The sequence below is a fragment of the Sinocyclocheilus anshuiensis genome, unplaced genomic scaffold (assembly GCF_001515605.1).
Source record: "Sinocyclocheilus anshuiensis isolate Anshui unplaced genomic scaffold, SAMN03320099.WGS_v1.1 scaffold621, whole genome shotgun sequence".
NCBI classification, from domain to species: Eukaryota; Metazoa; Chordata; class Actinopteri; order Cypriniformes; family Cyprinidae; genus Sinocyclocheilus; species Sinocyclocheilus anshuiensis.
The window spans coordinates 300,908-319,958 of NW_015537952.1; the positions used below are offsets into that span (position 1 = coordinate 300,908).

A 19,051-nucleotide genomic window follows, 5' to 3' on the forward strand; every position below is an offset into this window, starting at 1 on the left:
AAACACATTTCATTACACCAAATACACAAAATAATGTTATTTTTAGCAGCATCATATGACCCCTTTAAGAAAAAAATGTGCCATTCACTGCGCCTAAAATGTATACTTGCAGAAAAAATATATACGTAGTATTGAACATTAATAGAGCAACAGATTTTGTGTGAAAATAAATCATTCAAGTTGTTTTTTGTTTAAAAATCTTATAAATGTATGAGGTAGCAAGAGGGGCCTTTTACTCCACACACAGGGTAAAAGGCTCACCAGCATGGGTAAAAGGCACACGGTATTGATACAAATACTTCAGCTAAAATAAAGTTTTTTTAAATAATGTCTAAGTTAATACTTGTTCAAAATAATCATTTTAGCAAAGATTGTACTATTTTCTGCTTATTTTGAAAAATAAAATAATAAAAAAATGTTCAATAAATATACTGTCATTAAAATATGTTAATATAAAAAATATAATTTAAAAAACAAAATCGTTTTAATAAGTAAAGATTCTGAAAGTTGTAGCAAATCAGCTCAAAAGGGAAATATTTATGACTAATTATAACTGGTTTTTTTAAATAATGTCTAAGTTAATACTTGTTCAAAATAATCATTTTAGCAAAGATTGTACTATTTTCTGCTTATTTTGAAAAATAAAATAATAAAAAAATGTTCAATAAATATACTGTCATTAAAATATGTTAATATAAAAAATATAATTTAAAAAACAAAATCGTTTTAATAAGTAAAGATTCTGAAAGTTGTAGCAAACTGAACAAGAGTCCTGATGCGGTAGACAACGGAGGTCCTTGATGAGTTCTTTAGGAGTGAGCTGGAAGTTTTCCTGGTTCTTCTGAAGATAGGGAAGTCCACAGCGGATCAACAAAGTTACTTGAAGATAAAACTGCCGGAAAATCAAACTCAAGAGGAGAGTTTTAAGGAGTCTTGGAGATTGTCCGTCTCAAGAAGAAAAGTTTCTGAGCAAGAGGAGAGTTTGAGGAGTCTTGGAAAGTGTCGTCTCAAAAGAAAGGGTTTTTCTGAGCAAAGATCAGTGCGAGCAAATGACTTTTGAGAGTTCCTATCCACGCCCACCTTTTGGGTGGAATAGCCAATACCAGGCATGAATTTTTCAGCGGGAGAAGTTCTCTTTGTCTCCCTTTATGGCCCATTTGCATGTTTATGGCCAGTCTGGAGGATTGGTGCAGTTTTACCCAAAATATAGTACAAATCGTATGATGCATTTCACAATCACATAATGTACATCATTGTTTGAGGAATAAAGAGCAGATCATATTGATACCAAGAAAGAAACATTTAGAATATATTAAACCAGAGATACATTCATACACCTGAATATCAGCATTTAGGGCTTAACTAATACAAAGTTTATGGCCGTTCTGGAGAATTGGTGCAAAAATATGGTACAAATAGTATGATGCATTTCACGATCCCATAGTGTACATCATTGTTTGAGAAATTCAGATCATTTTGATACCAAGAACAAAACATCTAGAAGATCTTAAAGCAGAGATATACTCATATACCTGAATATAAGCATTGAGAGTCTAACTAATACAAATAAAGAGTTGTAACTAGGGTTTGCAAGCACCCAACGGGCTGTAGTTTATTTCCTGAACATTACAATCTAAAACGCAGGTATCAGGAGGTGTCTTAACTTCCCAAAAAACAACAAAACGCAAAAAGAGCTTGACTAACTTTTCTTCCGCCTAACTTCTTGACTAACTTCTACTACCCGCGCTTGCCCCTCCCTCCTCACTCCTTCCCTCCCGGACACCTCCCCCAACAGCAGGTGAATCAAGTACACACATTTATAACAGAGAATAAACAGTGTCATCGCCAAACTGCCCCCCCCCCCCCCGGTTCTCTCCCCCTCGGACTATAGACCTATACCAGCTCTCCAGCATTAAAATCGTGTCCCGTAAAATGATGGTCATATACCCGTTTTTGCCGAACACCCGCCTGCAAAGCCTGACGACGAGCAAACCCATGGGCTGACTGCAGCCAGTCCTGTAGCTGATGGGCATACTCCAGTCCGAGCGGGGCTCTCGGTGCATCTGGAGGTTGACCCATCAACAGGGAAGATGGGGTTCGCAGTTTTCTGCCCAGCATGAGGAGAGCTGGCGTACATCCAGTGGTCTCCTGCACCGCACTCCGACTTGCAAGCAGGACCATTGGCAACTGAAGATCCCAGTCTTTTTGATCTTGGCTCACACTCAGGGCCAGCTGGGTGGCCAGTGTTCGATTGTACCTCTCTACTAACCCATCACTCTGGGGGTGTAGGGGAGTTGTCCTTGTCTTCCAGATGCCCAACTGCCGGCAGAACTCAGAGAACACATGTGACTCAAAGTTCCTCCTCTGATCCGTATGCACCTCAGTGGGAACCCCAAAGCGATCAAACATACCTTCCAGCAGGACATCCGCCACTGTACCTGCCTCCTGGTTAGGAAAAGCATAGGCCTCTGGCCATTTTGTAAAGTAGTGCATGGCGACCACCACAAACAGATTTCCTCGAGGGGTCTGTGGAAACGGTCCTAGTACATCCACGGCCACGCGATCCATGGGACAGCATACCGGGCGTTGTTGTAGCAGGGCATGGGACTGGCCCGTTGGCCCTTTTTTAGCAGTGCAGGCATCACACCGACGGCAGTAGGACTCCACATCCCTACGGCAGGGGGGGCAATAGAACTCTTGCCGAACTCGTTTTAATGTTTTGTTTTCTCCTAAATGTCCTACGCCCGGCTGTCCATGCATTGCTTCCAGGACCAGGCGGTGACAGGACTTCGGTACTACTGTCTGCCACTTGGTTATGCCCGTCACAGGTTCCACGAATCCTCTCTGTAACACTCCCAAAATCAATGCCAGGCCATCCCGCATAGACCACAGACCCCTCACCACTGATCCAAAAGCCATGACCTCTTCCCACGTAGGCCTCCTTCCAGCTTCCACCCAGTCGATGACTACCTGGAGCTCGGGGTCCTTACGCTGTTCAATGGCCCATGCTACATTTGAATCAGGCAGCACTGCACAACAAGACGCCTCCATCCCCATCTCTGGGGTCTTGTCAGCCGGTCCCTGCATCACATATCCAGCCAGTCGCTCACATTGTGGGCAGGATGCCATACAGGTGCGCCTTGATAACCCGTCCGCATTCTGGTGACTCTTGCCCTTGCGATGCTGAATGGTGAATTGAAACTCCTGCAGGCATTCTGTCCACCGTGCCACCTGTCCCTCTGGCTCCCGGAAAGACAACAGCCAATGCAGAGAAGCATGATCTGTTCGTATCACAAAGTGAAGACCGCAGAGGTGATGCCTGAAATGGCTGACTGCCTCCACCACGGCTAAAGGTTCATGTCAGGTCACACAGTAATTACGTTCTGCCCTGTTGAAGGCCCGACTGTAGTAGGCAATGAGCCTCTCTCCCTTTTCCACCTCCTGGGAGAGAACCGCACCCAGACCTACGTTGATGAATGGTAATCTAGGGTCTGGGGCGGCCAAGACTGGTGCAAGACACAAAGCCTCCTTCAGGCTTTCAAAAGTCTGCTGCTGTTCTTGTCCACATTGGAACCACTGTGATTTCTTTGTTAACTCATTGAGGGGAGCGGCAACAGTTGCAAACCCAGGGACGAATTTCCGATAATACGATGCTAGTCCTAAGAAAGCCCGCAACTGCCTAAGGTTGCATGGGACTGGCCAATCCCGAACAGCTGCCGTCTTCTGATCATCAGTAGCCACGCCCCAATTTCAGACAGCTACGGTTTTTGCTAGACCCCCGTTCAGCCATGAATGTGACGGACTGCGATGGAAGGTTAGAAAAGGAGCAGCAGGTGAGTATGGGTTCGTTGGCTGGGGACTCCAGGAGCCAGCGGTGAGAGGCAGCTGAAGCGGTTGGATACATGCCCAATTCTGGCTGCGTTTCCATCGTTTGTTTCATATTACTCATCATTGACAAATTAGAGTGCTTGTGGACACAGCTCATTTGGTAGGGGGGGTTATATGGCAATGTGGTTGACCACTGAGCGTGGTAAGAGGGGGCAACTGAATAAGGTTTATTACCCTTTTCTGATAAACCCAATGGGTTAGCGCGACTGGCAACTGAGTTCGGGGAGCCATGGCGGAGCAGGCAGACTAGAAAGCCGGATCCCTCTCTGGGCTAAACTCAGGAACTGGAACCCTCTCTGGGCTAAACTCTGGGACTGGAACCCTCTCTGGGCTAAACTCGGGGACAGGAGCCCTCCGTGGGCTGGATTCGGGGGCTGCAGCCGACACTGGAGCGAGCTCTGAGGCTGGAGCCGACACTGGAGCGAGCGCTGGGGCTGGAACCGACACTGGAGCGAGCTCTGGGGCTGGAGCCGACACTGGAGCGAGCTCTGGGGCTAGGCGCACTCGGGCGAGGAAGAGGGCCCTGAGCCGTCCATTTCTCCTCTTCCTCCTTTGCTGACTATGGGTGAATAGGGCGGCCGGCGGGCTTGAGAATGCCACGGCCGGCAGGCTAGACATCAGCGTGGCCGGCGGGCTTGACTGAGGAACGGCCGGCGGGCTGGAGAGTGCCACGGCTGGTGGGCTTGACTGAAGAACGGCCGGGGGGCTGGAGGGAGACGGCGGGGTGAAAGGCGACTTGACACTGTAGCAGCCGGTGGGCTTGAGTATGCCGTGGCTGGCAGACTTGACTGAGAAACGGCCGGCGGGCTTGACTTCAGAGCAGCCGGTGGGCTTGAGAATGTCGCGGCCGGCGGGCTTTTTCTGGATCGGGGCTGGACACTCTCCAGACACCGGAGGATCCCTTCCCTCCAGCTCAGTCCTGTGGTGTCTGGGAGGTCTACGGGGCAATAGCAATTGGCCTCGATCCTGAACAGAGAGTTGAGCGTGGTGTCATCATCTAAAGCCGTCGCTGCGGCGAGCCCGCAGAACTCCCAGGCATACTCGATGAAGGGGAGATCCTTTCGGGCTATGGCGATGAATCGAGCGGCGATTTCCATGATGCGGGGAGAAACAAACGGGAAAACAAAAACGTTGCACTACTGTGAGGAGCACGGAGACAAAGGAGCGAGGAGACGAGGAGTGGAATTCAAACATATAGATTTTAATAACATCCAGGGAACAAGGAAAACACACATAGCAAGGGTAGACATCTACAATTCCGGACAAGGGAGAACAGAACGGGCTAGAACTCAAATAGGGCAGATAACATATATATATATATATATATATATGTATTTCTGTCATGAAAACTCTCAGAGGGATTGGCATGGTAATGTACACGGCAATGTTAATGTATTTGGTCTTGGCGGAATAGATCTGCTACGCGTGGAATTCAAACATATAGATTTTAATAACATCCAGGGAACAAGGAAAATGCACGTAGCAAGGGTAGACATATACAATTCCGGACGAAGGAGAACAGAACGGGCTAGAACTAAATAGGGCAGATAACGAGAGGCAGACAGGTGAGGAGGATAACTAATAACAAGGAACAACTGGAGCTAATAGAATAAATGGGGACAGGAACAGGAAGGACCAAATAAGGACAAAAACATAACCTGGAGCACGTGGGGGAAGAAAACACACACAGACACGGAACAGAGTCTGACACATACAGTGGGCATTGTACAGACCAGGTTTATCCCTCACAGCCTCATTTTCATCCAAGAAAAAATTCAAAATGCCCTGTCTAAGGGGTCCGTGTACTTTGACGTCCATTCATTTTTCTTTTTTCTTTTTTTAACCCAGAAATTAAAATGCAGTTTCTTCTTTATTGGTTCAAACACTGATGAATAGAATAAGCAGACACAAACTAATTTTGATTATTCAAAATTCATATTTCATTCAAAATTGTCAAAAATGATATAAAGCTTGTTTTTTATCGAGATAAAAGGTGCATTTTCTGCTCTTAATGTTCCATTCGCCAAGATACTTACTCCTTTACCCCCACCCTTGAATTTATATATATATATATATATATATATATATATATATGTATTTCTGTCATGAAAACTCTCAGAGGGATTGGCATGGTAATGTACACGGCAATGTTAATGTATTTGGTCTTGGCGGAATAGATCTGCTACGCTGCTGCTGCTGCTGTGGCAGAGCAAGTACCGAGACTTGCTACTGCCAATACATCCACATATACATATACAGCCTAATTTGCATAAATAATTTTCAATACTCACAGCACTACATCAGTGATAGCTAAGCTGAATTGCAAGTGGTTGGTGAATTTGACATTTTGACAGAAATATTTTGTGAAAAAGTGGAGAATTTGCTTTATAGAGGATTCAGATGATGTCTATGTATTGAGAACTGCCCTATCTGCCCTTAATCTGGAACCAAGCAGAGATATTGACTAACACAGGAAGTCATCCCTCCTTACACGTCTGACATTAGCCTTGTTTGTCTTTTACCATATGTTACCTACTCCAGAGATACAATATGTCAGCGACAAACATTGGGTCTTATTTTAAAACAGCAAACCATTAGCTGCTTATATTCTCCATTTAAAGATTTCTATTAAATTTTACTTAATAAATGGCAGTCGGTTAATTTATTGATCGATTTATTTTATTTTATTTTTCCTTGAAGAGTAAATTATTAATCTGTAATAGGAATGTGCAGAATAGCTAAACTAGACTTCTGATTACTATCTGAATTCCCAGGTCTAGTCATACATTTGCAGCATTTTGATTAATGTTGAACGCAATTATCCTCACTGAACTTGCAGGTCAAACATGCGGGTGGCTCAGCTGCCATGGGAATAGCACACATATACTTTATATAATCAACGTGAGAGAGGGAAGAGAAAGCTGGATAATTCGGATCTTATAGTAGAAGTCTGTAAAATGCTTATGTCAAGTAAAATTTTTACACCTTTACACCTGACATAATAATGCGCTGAACAGGGTTCAATTTCGTCATGCATTTGGACAGGTTGAAAATTCAAAGACAATAAACGTCTGATGGGTTATAATTGCTTGGAAAATCTAGTACAAAGATACTTATTACTTATCACTTATTACTGACTTGCCACTATTACTGATCACAGTTTCAGAGTCTTCCATGAGAACTGGTATTGGGGTGAAACTGCATCCCTGATGTGAAATTTAATAAATACAAATAACTTTTTTTCTGTTCTCCACATAAATATTTTATTTATCTTTCTAGATTTCTTTCATTTTTCGATGAGAATTCACTGGCCTTCTCACTTAATTCTGGTATGGAGGCCTGTCTTCACAGGAAAGCAACTGACTTGATAAATGCTAAATTGACTAGTAAAGGTGACTCTGAACCACAATTTCATTTACTCGGGGCTGTCCCATACATTAGTGCTCGTACACCTTCCTTTTTGACTAAAGTATTGTGTTATTTCTCCTTCCAGTCACTCTCATGTTACGTGTTCCCACTGATTCTCAAGAATACACTATCTGAGATGTATCAGGTAAAAGGCCTATGACTGAAAACAACCTTAGGTGGCCGATAATGCACTCATCTTACCTGATCCCAGGGACAGATGATTCCTCTCCCACTGGTTCTCAAGAATACACCATCTGAGATATATCAGGTAAAAAGCCCATGACTGACAACAACCTTATGTAGCCGATAACACACTAGTCTTACCTGATCCCAGGGACAGATGATTCCTCCAAAAAACATAAAGAGGTAACCCATGGCAACCAGGCAGGCCCAGATCACCAAAGAGAAAACTCGGAGCAGCTTCTTGAAGATGGACTCGATGCAGACCAGAACAAAGATTGTGAGGAAAATTGCCAGTGCAGTGGGGACAGTGATTACAAAGGCGATGTGATCCTCGATATCCTGCAGAGAGATTGCAGTGTTACAAAAAGAACTTTAATTGCACCTTCCAACTGCACCTGCACGACAGCCACTGGAAAATAGTTTATCAGATAAACTAGTGACTGCCAATTAACCCAAAGAACCCACAGACTCTTCTGTCAAACTGGGGAACTGAGCAGTGACCTTTGCTGGTTGATATAGGTTACACAATGCCCCTGTTACTATTATGCACAGTAGTTATAACAACAAATATAATGTGCAATTATAAGCAGTGCCACAAAATAATTACACATTAAGCATATTGTTATCATTTATTATTATTATAATACACATACCTTTCAGCATTGCACTACACTGGTAGTTACAGACATTTTGTATGGTAGCACTATTTCATTGTGGTCTCCCTTGGATTAACTGCTTTAGCTTGTATTGTTGTCATCAGTAAGTTGCTTTAGATCAGGGGTGTCAAGCTCAATTCCTGGAGGGCCAGAGCCCTGCAGAGTTTAGATTCAACTCTAATTAAACACACCTGGGCCCGTATTCACAAAACATTTTATCTTACCACTAAGAGTTCTCCTAAATAGCAGTAAACGTTTTTAGCTAAGAGTTTTCTCTTAAAACCTATTCACAAAGCTGCTTAGACAAACTTTTACTAAGGAATAAAGAGAAGTCTTAAGCTAAGAGTAAGGTTAGGGTTGACCTCGTTGCTATGGATGATGTCAGCATGCTTACTAACTATGCCCACAGTGATTGGCTGATAGTCTCTGTCAGAGATTTATTCATAGAAATATTTTAGAGTAAAGATAAAGGTTTAAAAATAAAAATGTTGCCACATTCAAATAAAGATTTTAAAAAGCAAGCTAAGTGTCACTAATTAAACAAGTATATGTTCAGCTAATTGTCAGCCTCTTACATGTATGCTTCTCATAATTAGTGAATATGCATATAATCAGCCTTTTAATTAACAGAGTAGAATAATAATGGCTGATAGTAAGACATGCAAACGTAAAAGAAAACCAAACTGGACACAAACACAGCTGTTACTTCTTGTCCAACTGGTTAATGAAAACAAGGACATAATCAAAGGAAAATTTGGAATTGGGATAACCTTCAAAACCGAAGGTGATACCTTTATAAAAGCTCATTATCATCAAATATTTCTAAAATGTTTATGTTCCGAAGCAGATTGCCGGCAATAGCCATTTTAGGAATAGTTTGTGGTTTGGTCTTAGTGACTTAGGAGTCCACTTCACTACTCCTAATGTTTCAGAGATTTAGGAGCTAGTTTTAGTGCTAAAATGCTTTGTGAAATACTTTTTGATCAAAAATTTAGGACTGACACGTCCATTATTTTTAAGATTTTCTCCTAAATCGGCGAGTTACGACTTACGAGCTACTTTTAGCCTTAAGATGTTTTGTGAATACGGGCCCTGATCCAACTAATCAAATCATTCAGGCTTATTTGAAAACTACATGGTATGTGTGTTGGAGCAGGGTTGGAACAAAACTCTGCAGGGCTCCGGCCCTCCAGGAATTGAGTTTGACACCCCTGCTTTAGATAAAAGCATCTCCTAAATCAGGTTTCAACAATTCTTAGTTCCATCTCAAATCAAACATACCATAATTTTATAATCCTGAAATGTTTGGTTTGATTTTGCAGGTGTGTTTGATTTGAGATTGGGAAAAATTATTCAGGATAGAGTTGGCCATCCTTATCCTAAATTAATAAATGTAAATCATTAGGTTTTATTATTTGGGAATAAAACAACAATACATGAACATCTAAAGCCATGTCTATAATCCTCAATGCTATTGTCTGGCACAATAATGTAATGTTCTGAATTATCTTCATTTGGTAGTTTTTCTCAGCAAATATAGCTAAATCCAATTAACTGATTCATTTGATTAATCAGCATATCATGTAATTAATTTGATAAAATTCAATGGATTGACTGTTTAACCCAAATTATTATATTTAAATAATATATGTACAATCAAACAAAAAAATACATACATACATCATTATATATATATATATATATTTTTTTTTTTTTTTTTTTTACCAAGTAAAAATTTCCTAAAGCAAGGTACAGCAAAGTTACAACGTACTGTAGTAATGTTAGGTAAACGTGCCTCTGATGACATTTTTGCGTTCCAAAAATGTAACATTACACATAGAGTTCACTGCAGTTCCCAGCTGCAATGAAAACAAGTGGAAGTACAATGTGAACAACTTTTATTCCTTTATACAAAAATTATTATCTCTTACTTTTAATTGGCTAAGATATCAAATACACTGCTGGACAATAACCACTAATTTGTATCAAACAATCTTTTTCCTGTAGCTTATTTTCCTAATGACAATTTTATGATTGGTTTACTGTATATACTACACTTTTTATGCTAAAACTTTTATTTCCAATTTTTAACATAGAATAAGGCAGAAAATATATTTTATAATTTCTATACTGTTTCATACACTTTATGTATTACCTGGAGATGACTTGAAAAACACACATAAACCATTTATTGTCACAATCGTGTGTTTTCATGTTTCAACAGCCAAAACGTTTTGTCGACATTAGGGATTTCCTGGCATGTGAAGTTGTTACTTCTATGAGTCTGGACTTTCTGCGTGAGAGCGCCCGCCGGCTTTGAGTATGAATGAAACATACACTGCATGAGAGCGTTTAGCGTTCCATAGTGATCACATCGTCTCATTTTGGATACCTATAAAATGTCAGGTCATGCATATCTTGTTTCTTTGAATTTAAATGTAGATTTATTTACACTGGCCCTTGAAAACCTCTAATCGAACACACTTGGGCAATATGACTATATAACGATGATAAATTATCCATTAACCATGGTTTTACTACAGATAAAACCAAAAAAAACATTGTTACTATATAGTTAAACTATGGCAACCACAAATTAACCATGGTTTTGCTACACTAACCATAGTTTAACCATAGTTTAAAACTGTGGTTATACAAATGGTAATCAATACGCCAAAAAACACAGTTACTACATGTTTACTATAATGAAACCATGGTTAATTGTTCTAAAGGTTTTAGCAGTTAAATCAGTACCACTTTAGTGAAGGACACATAATACTATGTGATGAATATCTGCAGCATCTCAGACACACGACTGAGTGATTTCTTATTATTATTATTATTAAAAATATATATATACATATTAGTCAGTTTTATTCTAAGCACATGTAAGCTGTTTTCCAAAAATCATTCATATAAAATGGTCAGCTTTTTCTTTGGTGATTTGTGTGTTTACATTGTGTGAGCGTGATCTAAAAAATGGCGACGTTACACAGAATGCAATGTGCCATGATGTAATTCCCATTCTCTATTTAAGGGGTTTTCAAACCTGTACTGGAGGATTCCCAGCACTGCTGGGGGAAAATGCAAAGCCTCGGAACACTTTTTTAAAAGTATTTTATTTTATTTTATTTTAAAGCATGAACCTTACTAAATGCTGTTAGATTTGAGCTGAACATGAGGGCTAGTTTACTTACTAGTTACTCCAAAAAAAGCTATTAATGAAATTTTTGCTGCTAAAACAACCTTCTTTGTACTGACAAGTTTTTATGACATTTATGATGTGGATTCTTTGGTAAAACAGTTGCAATACAACACAGGATTTGCAAATAAAGTTTCATAGAAAGATATGAACCCGACAATGTCACAATATATAATTGTTAATTTAGACATTCCTTGTTGCAAAATAGTTCATTGCTGTTTAGTCTATCAGTGACTTGAGTTCTGTACTACCAAAACTCACATTATAATTAATGACACTATCTATACTGCTCAGTGAATCTTCTATTTACATTGTGTTTGCACTGTATATGATGAAAGTATTGAGATTTTATTATTATTATTATTTCTAAATTATGACAGTTTTGATGTAAAAATTCATAACATACATAAGTGACATAAGTGCACCTCAGGAAGCATTGTAAAGTAAAATGAAAAACACAGTTATGCAGTCATGACTTCTTTAATGCAGTCCACATTATATGTACAGTCATGGCCAAAAGTTTTGGTAGTGACATAAATTGTGTTTTGCAAAGTTTGCTGCTTCAGTATTTGTAGATTATTTTTCCACGTTTCTATGGTATACTGAAAAACAATGATAAGCATAATCATAAGTTTTAAAGACTTTTATTGGCAAATAAATATATAATGAGTCAATATTTACAGTGTTGATCCTTGTTCTTAATAACCTCTGCAATTCGCTCTAGCATGCTGGATATTAGCTTCTGGGCCAAATCCTGACTGATGGAGATCCATTCTTGCCTTATTAGTTCTCGGAGTTGATCACAATTTGTGAGCTTCTGCTTTTCCTCTCTCCTTTTGAGGACTGACCACAGGTTCTCTTTGGGATTGAGATCCGGGGAGTTGCCTGGCCACGGATCCAAAATTTCAATGTAATGATCTTCGAGCCACTTCTTTATCACTCTTGCTTTGTGACATGGTGCTCCATCATGCTGGAAAATGCACGTTCTTGATGATCCGGTAAATGGTTCTTTCAGGTGCAATATTCTTTGTAGCAATTTCCTTGTATGTGAGGCAATTTTGATGCAAAGCGATGATGGCTGCATGTGTTTCTTTGGAGGTAACCATTGCTAACAAGAACACAGTGGTTGCATCTGAAATGGCATACTCAATGAATAGGTACTTAATTTCAAAAAGTACTTACTTAACGAGCGCTAAAAGAGTATGTACTCTGCAGCCAAATCTCGTTAAGTATGAATGCGATCCGGACATCATCCGCCATGTTGATGTTATCATGTGACTTACAGAGTAATAGCAAGTGCAGCAGTTTAAAAGATGTGAACATTTGGATTTAATTTTCTAATGTTATTAATTGCAATGTGTTCCAAGGTTTCTCGCTGTTTTTTAAGGATGCACTGTTTAGCTTCTTTAATATACAGAAAGCAAACTATTCCTGAGCAAGCTCTGCACTGGTGGTGACACATTTCCGTAGCTGACTTCCATAGGTGGAGATGGTCCTGACACTTGCTAGACACTCTGGGACGTCCTGAAGACTTCTTCACTGCAGTCGAACCTCTCTCCTTGAAGTTCTTGATGATCCGGTAAATGGTTCTTTCAGGTGCAATATTCTTTGTAGCAATTTCCTTGTATGTGAGGCAATTTTGATGCAAAGCGATGATGGCTGCATGTGTTTCTTTGGAGGTAACCATTGCTAACAAGAACACAGTGGTTGCATCTGAAATGGCATACTCAATGAATAGGTACTTAATTTCAAAAAGTACTTACTTAACGAGCGCTAAAAGAGTATGTACTCTGCAGCCAAATCTCGTTAAGTATGAATGCGATCCGGACATCATCCGCCATGTTGATGTTATCATGTGACTTAAGACGTAATAACAAGTGCAACAACTTAAAAGATACAAGCGGCAGGTTTAATTGATCTCTCTGTACATATTTTGATGTTTATGAAATGTCCTCATTTTGTGGTCTCGTTGAACTCAAAGATATTTAACCTCGTCATTGTGCCTTTTTTCTGTGTATATAATCTCATACTATGATGTACGCAAACCCATTATATTTATGTTTTCTGCTTTTTGTCATTATGATTGTTCATTGTTAAAGATACAACCATCTTTCCCTGAGCTTGTATGTAATTCTAAGTAGATTTAAATTTTGATATTTACTAATATGACCCACAGTTTAATCCTTAAATATATTATTATTTATTACTAAAACCCAAAATCGTTATCTCTTGAATATGTTGTTACTTTATTTTATGTGCACAATTTTTCATCCACGAGCAAAACCGGCTTAAATCTCCTTTGTTTTCCTCTTTTTCTTGTTGAATTTAACTGTTTCATCCCTCAGGCTTATAAATAACAAAAACAACAACAACAACAAATGCAATATTTTGATGCATTGATTATATGAATATTATGATTACTCAAAGATATTTAACCTCGTCATTGTGCCTTTTTTCTGTGTATATAATCTCATACTATGATGTACGCAAACCCATTATATTTATGTTTTCTGCTGTTTGTCATTATGATTGTTCATTGTTAAAGATACTAGCATCGTTCCCTGAGCTTGTATGTAATTGTAAGTTCTGCAGTATTAATAAAAAAGAAGATAAGAGGGACAGGTGCACTAACACCTCACAGCATCAGTAACTCCACAACACTACCTAGTACGGTTTTCCTCAGCGTTTGCAATATGTGTAATATCTGCACAAAGGAGACGTCGATCAGCTGCTAGAAGATCTCGCCTTTGGAGAAGACTGTTAATTTTACACTCGAAAAATGTAAGTATTGCTACTTAAAAATTAAGATCACCCCAGAATGCATTACTAGCCCACCCCAACACTTGTGAACAATAATAATGATAAATGCTGACCAATAATTAAATATATATAGTAAAACAAGCTAAATGTAATTTGTTTTGTCATATGCCATAGCTATGCATGAATACACACTAGAGTTCATTGTTAAAGATACAACCATCTTTCCCTGAGCTTGTATGTAATACATAAGATGGACAGGTGTACTAACACCTCATAGCATCAGTAACTCCACAACCCCTACCTAGTAAGTTTTCCACAGCGTTTGCAATATTTGTAATATCTGCACAAAGGAGACGTCGATCAGCTGCTAGAAGATCTCGCCTTTGGAGAAGACTGTTAATTTTACACTCGAAAAATGTAAGTATTGCTACTTAAAAATTAAGATCACCCCAGAATGCATTACTAGCCCACCCCAACACTTGTGAACAATAATAATGATAAATGCTGACCAATAATTAAATATATATAGTAAAACAAGCTAAATGTAATTTGTTTTGTCATATGCCATAGCTATGCATGAATACACACTAGACAAATGCAGCCAAGGTGAATACATCTGCAGCCAAAGTGAATACATCTCAATTTTCAGTCAAGTAATTAATGCACAAGTTAATGAAACAATTATATTTTATTTACTGACAACAAGAAACATGAATATGAGTAAAAGAATGAATAAAAGTAACCATGGAAATCAACAACAAAGTCGACAACACATGAAACAAAGCTTTATTCAAACATTGTTCTAACAATCATGTATTTACAGATGGTGAAGCCACATCCTACTGCATCTCAACACAGCTGTGCCAGTTCTGCAGCTTTATTCTGAAGTAGCTGACAACCGTGTCCACCTTCACCTGTCTTTGCAGTCCATCATGACCCTCATTGCTGCAGTCAGACTGAATCTGATCATGGATGGGAAAGGGACATTGAGGCTGCCGTTGTCTGAGTGCACAGAGAGGATGAGGAAGACCATGATGACGCCCCCCTGAACCACACAATTTTGAACAAGAGCAGGAGAACATGTGTGGGACAATCTGGCTGCCGCTGTGTCTGCTCCAAACATTCGTGTGCCTGCTCTCCAAGAGCACGACTATCTGTAAAACATTTACACAGAGTAAAACATTTGACAGTTTATGTTGTCAGCATTCCATTTCTTGCCGAATTTCATTTCATATGTTTACAATTACATGCTAATTTTTGTCATAGCTTCATTACTTTTGTGGTGTAGTGGGCAAAACCACTGAACTGGTCAGCAGAAGGTTGCTGGTTCGATCTCCGCAGCAGTCACCACCAGTGTGTCCTTGAACAAGGCTCCTTTCTCCAGGTTGCTCCCGGGGGATTGGGGGTCTCTGTAATAAGAGCACTGAAAGTCCGTTTTTTTTTTTGTTTTTTTTTTCTGAACGCAAAAGGTGATTTTGGTCAAGTTTGTCCTGCTTGTTTCTGTTCATACAAAATCAGTCAATGGAGCCTGACTTTCAGAAGCTTCATGACATTATTTGATGATGCTTTTGAAGCTTCTGAAACTCTGGCTCCATTGACTGATCTTGTATGAACCGAAACCAGCAAAACAAACTTGACCAAAATCACATCCTCAAATGTCTTTTGGTCTTTTTCTAGATGTTCTTTTGCTGGCTCTGGGGTCACCGAGGATGAAGAGACCACAGCAACATCTGGCCCAGATGAGGCAGTAAGGGCAGGTGGAGAGATGGAGCGTCTCATTCATGGCACTGGACCATTTTCAGGATGTTGCTGTGGACTTCTCTATCCTCACTGCTCACACCAGTCTGTGGACATTTCAGATCCTGCAAAAATGCACAAACATAATACAAAAGCAGTCATTTTAATAGCACAATGTCATTTGATTTCTGTATTAGAAGTAACAAAATTATCTTACTTTATATTTTTGTTTCAGGTTTTCCCTTTTTTTCACAAATGAAAAAAAAAATAATCACCTTTCCTTGCAGGTCCTGCTCCACCACAAGAGCACTGCAGCAAATGCACAGAAATCAAGAATCAGAAAAGTTCTGTAATAACTGTAATAATTGTAATAACTAAATTACAACAATTAAAATAAACTACAACTTAAAATTTTAAAAGATGTTTTATTCATTTCTGTAGCATGCTCATTCAAAGCCTTTGATGGCAGCATTCCTTCATCAGTCTCTCTGCACCAGATAAACACACGTGTCTCATCTGTCCCTGTAACATCCAGACAAGATTCAAGTTTCCTCTGATTTGTGCTCAATACTACATTTAAATGTTGTGTTAACTCGCTTTTTATCTCACACAAGTGCTCCACAATTTATCAACAGTACTAATGAGCAAATAAAATAGATAACTTGTAGATGTAGATTTGTTTATTTACATTACTTACATTCATCTAAAGCAGTGTTGACAACAGTTAATTCTACATAATAGCATACATCACTCACTCAGATGTCGGTTTCATGTTGTGATGTGCTCATCTGCAATTCGTTTAGAATATTTTCCTGTATGATATTAAATAGACATTTAGTAATCGTCTTTAAGATGTATATGGTTTATGTAAATCCACTTTGGAGATGTGCATGTGCTTACTGGAGCTCCCCTGTTCGCTATACGTAATAAAACGTAATAAAAACAGCAAAATCACAAATATGCTATATTGACTAGTGTCTTTAAACCTTCAGCAATTCATCAGTTTACTGTACAGTAGTTCAACAAATGTGATTTTAACACAAGGAACCTTGTTTTTGATTTCTAATACTCACATTTGTAAACACCCTCGTCGCTGTTCTCCGCCCTGTTCTATGATGATGTATCCGCTCGCGTGGGCTTCTGGGATTGAAAAGTGTCCATCGATTAACACTTCAGAATCTGGGCTGAAGCAGTAGGACATCCGGGGATTTCCCATCTACTCTTTTATGAATACTGAGGTTTCCGACATACTAATCTCTTCACATACTGATTTCTCCTACTACATAGTAGGTAAGTAGGCATATTCGGCGCAACTTAAGTATACATATGTCCGAATCTCGTGAGAATTAGTGCAATTTTCGCCTACTCTTTAATGAATACTGAGGTTTCGGACATACTTATTCGTTCGCCTACTGCATTTTGCCCACTATATTCTGTAGTAGGGAAGTATGCCATTTCGGACGCAGCCACTGATTGGAAGCGCTTCTTCCCTGCTTTTATAGCAATCAGTCTGCTCTTACAATCTAATTAGCATTATAGTGATTTCACCTGACTAGTACTCATTCATACTTTCACATGTGCTTCTGATTTTATTAGTCAGTTAATGTTAGCTGGTCATTTTGTGTCAGTATTAAAAAACAATGACATTTGTTTTGTTTTGTTTTTTGTAAAATATCATTTTTTGGCCAATGCATTATTTAAAATGCATCTGATCACTCTACACAATAATCTAGAAACAATGTGAATGAACATCATAACAGCTTAAGCAGCAAACTCTGCAAAACACAACATTTATGTCACTGCCAAAACTTTTGGCCATGACTATACATCCTTACACTCTGTTCACTGAATTCACAGCCTTGGCTTTGATGAAGTTTTAGATAGTTATATATATATAGCACATAGAACAGAACTACAGCTAAAAGCATTTATTTGGTTCAGTAAGTTGCCATCCCATGACCTCTCTGCCCAGTGTCCATCAATCTTTTTGAGTTATGACAACTTCTAATGAAATTATCAAATGTCATCATATTTTAGTGGCGTCCCTATATCTAAGTTTAAATTAACAGCTAGCATAGCACATGCTAAATATTATTTATTTAGCATGTAATTTTAATGAACAAGAAAGATACTAGTCACTGGCACTGGCCAAATCTTATGCTCATTATAGTATACCTTCATGTAGCTGTCACAGCCAATGAAAAGTAAGATGAGTGCAGGATCTAAGAACTATAGACGTTTTTAGATTTATTAACATAGAACTCAAGACACTAGAAACAAAAACATTAATCATTAATCAAACAATGAGTAACCACGGTAACTGACTGAAACATAGAAAACTAACTGAAAACTACGACATAGAACAGAAACATGATACAAAACCCACCTAACATAACACAGAAAATCCCTTACAGTACACTCTAAAAAAATTGTGCTATATAGCACTAAAAGCGGTTCTTTAGCTTGTAATCATAGGGGAACCACTTTTAGTGCTATTTAGCACCTATTTTTACAGGTGCTATATAGTACATTTGTCAAATGGTGCCATGTAGAACCATAAGAGGTGCCATATAGCACTTTTTCTCAACAATGGTGCACCAATCATAACTCATCCATGGCTCCCAGCATGCATTGCAACATAAATAAATTATGCAGCTGCATTGTCTTAGTATTTTCTTTCATTCTTACTATTTTCTTTTATTTTTGTTGTGACTTTTTACTGCCCTGTTTTGTGATGTTCAAAAATCATATCAAAATTATCAGAATATTTTGTCACCATTGCTGAGATTCACATGCTGATTCTTCATGTCTATGAGTGACAGAATTGAAACCTCTTTATAACTCATAATTCTAAAAGTGGTTGATACAATTTTCTCACAGTCACGTAGTATCGTAGAACTGCAATAATATAAAACTCATAAAAGAACTACAGATTTTGATAAAATGCAACCAGAGACTCAGACGCATTAAATTATTTTAGCATAAGTTCCTTACCATCACATATGTGCTTTATAAACACTATTGCAACAGCCAAAGAGAAACTTATTTGAACTTAAAATTAAAGTCAAGGGTCAAGAGGCAACTAAAGCAAACGCTATTCACCAAAACGGTAAGTTGAAAAAAAACCAAACATCTAAACCTTAATTCTCAATAAAGAACTTCTGTTTTAGATACTCCAGAAATAAAGTCTAACTGGTTAGTAATGTGTGAAGTTGGT

General features: G+C 38.8%; 1 protein-coding gene across 1 annotated transcript in view; it reads right to left on the reverse strand.

Moving 5' to 3' along the window:
• LOC107664610 (adenylate cyclase type 2-like) overlaps positions 1-19,051 on the reverse strand; it is a 147,939-nt gene that overhangs the window by 120,705 nt on the left and 8,183 nt on the right. The window contains exon 2 of the mRNA XM_016455228.1: positions 7,621-7,818. Coding sequence (XP_016310714.1) covers positions 7,621-7,818 — 198 coding nt within the window. The remainder of the gene's footprint in view (positions 1-7,620; positions 7,819-19,051) is intronic.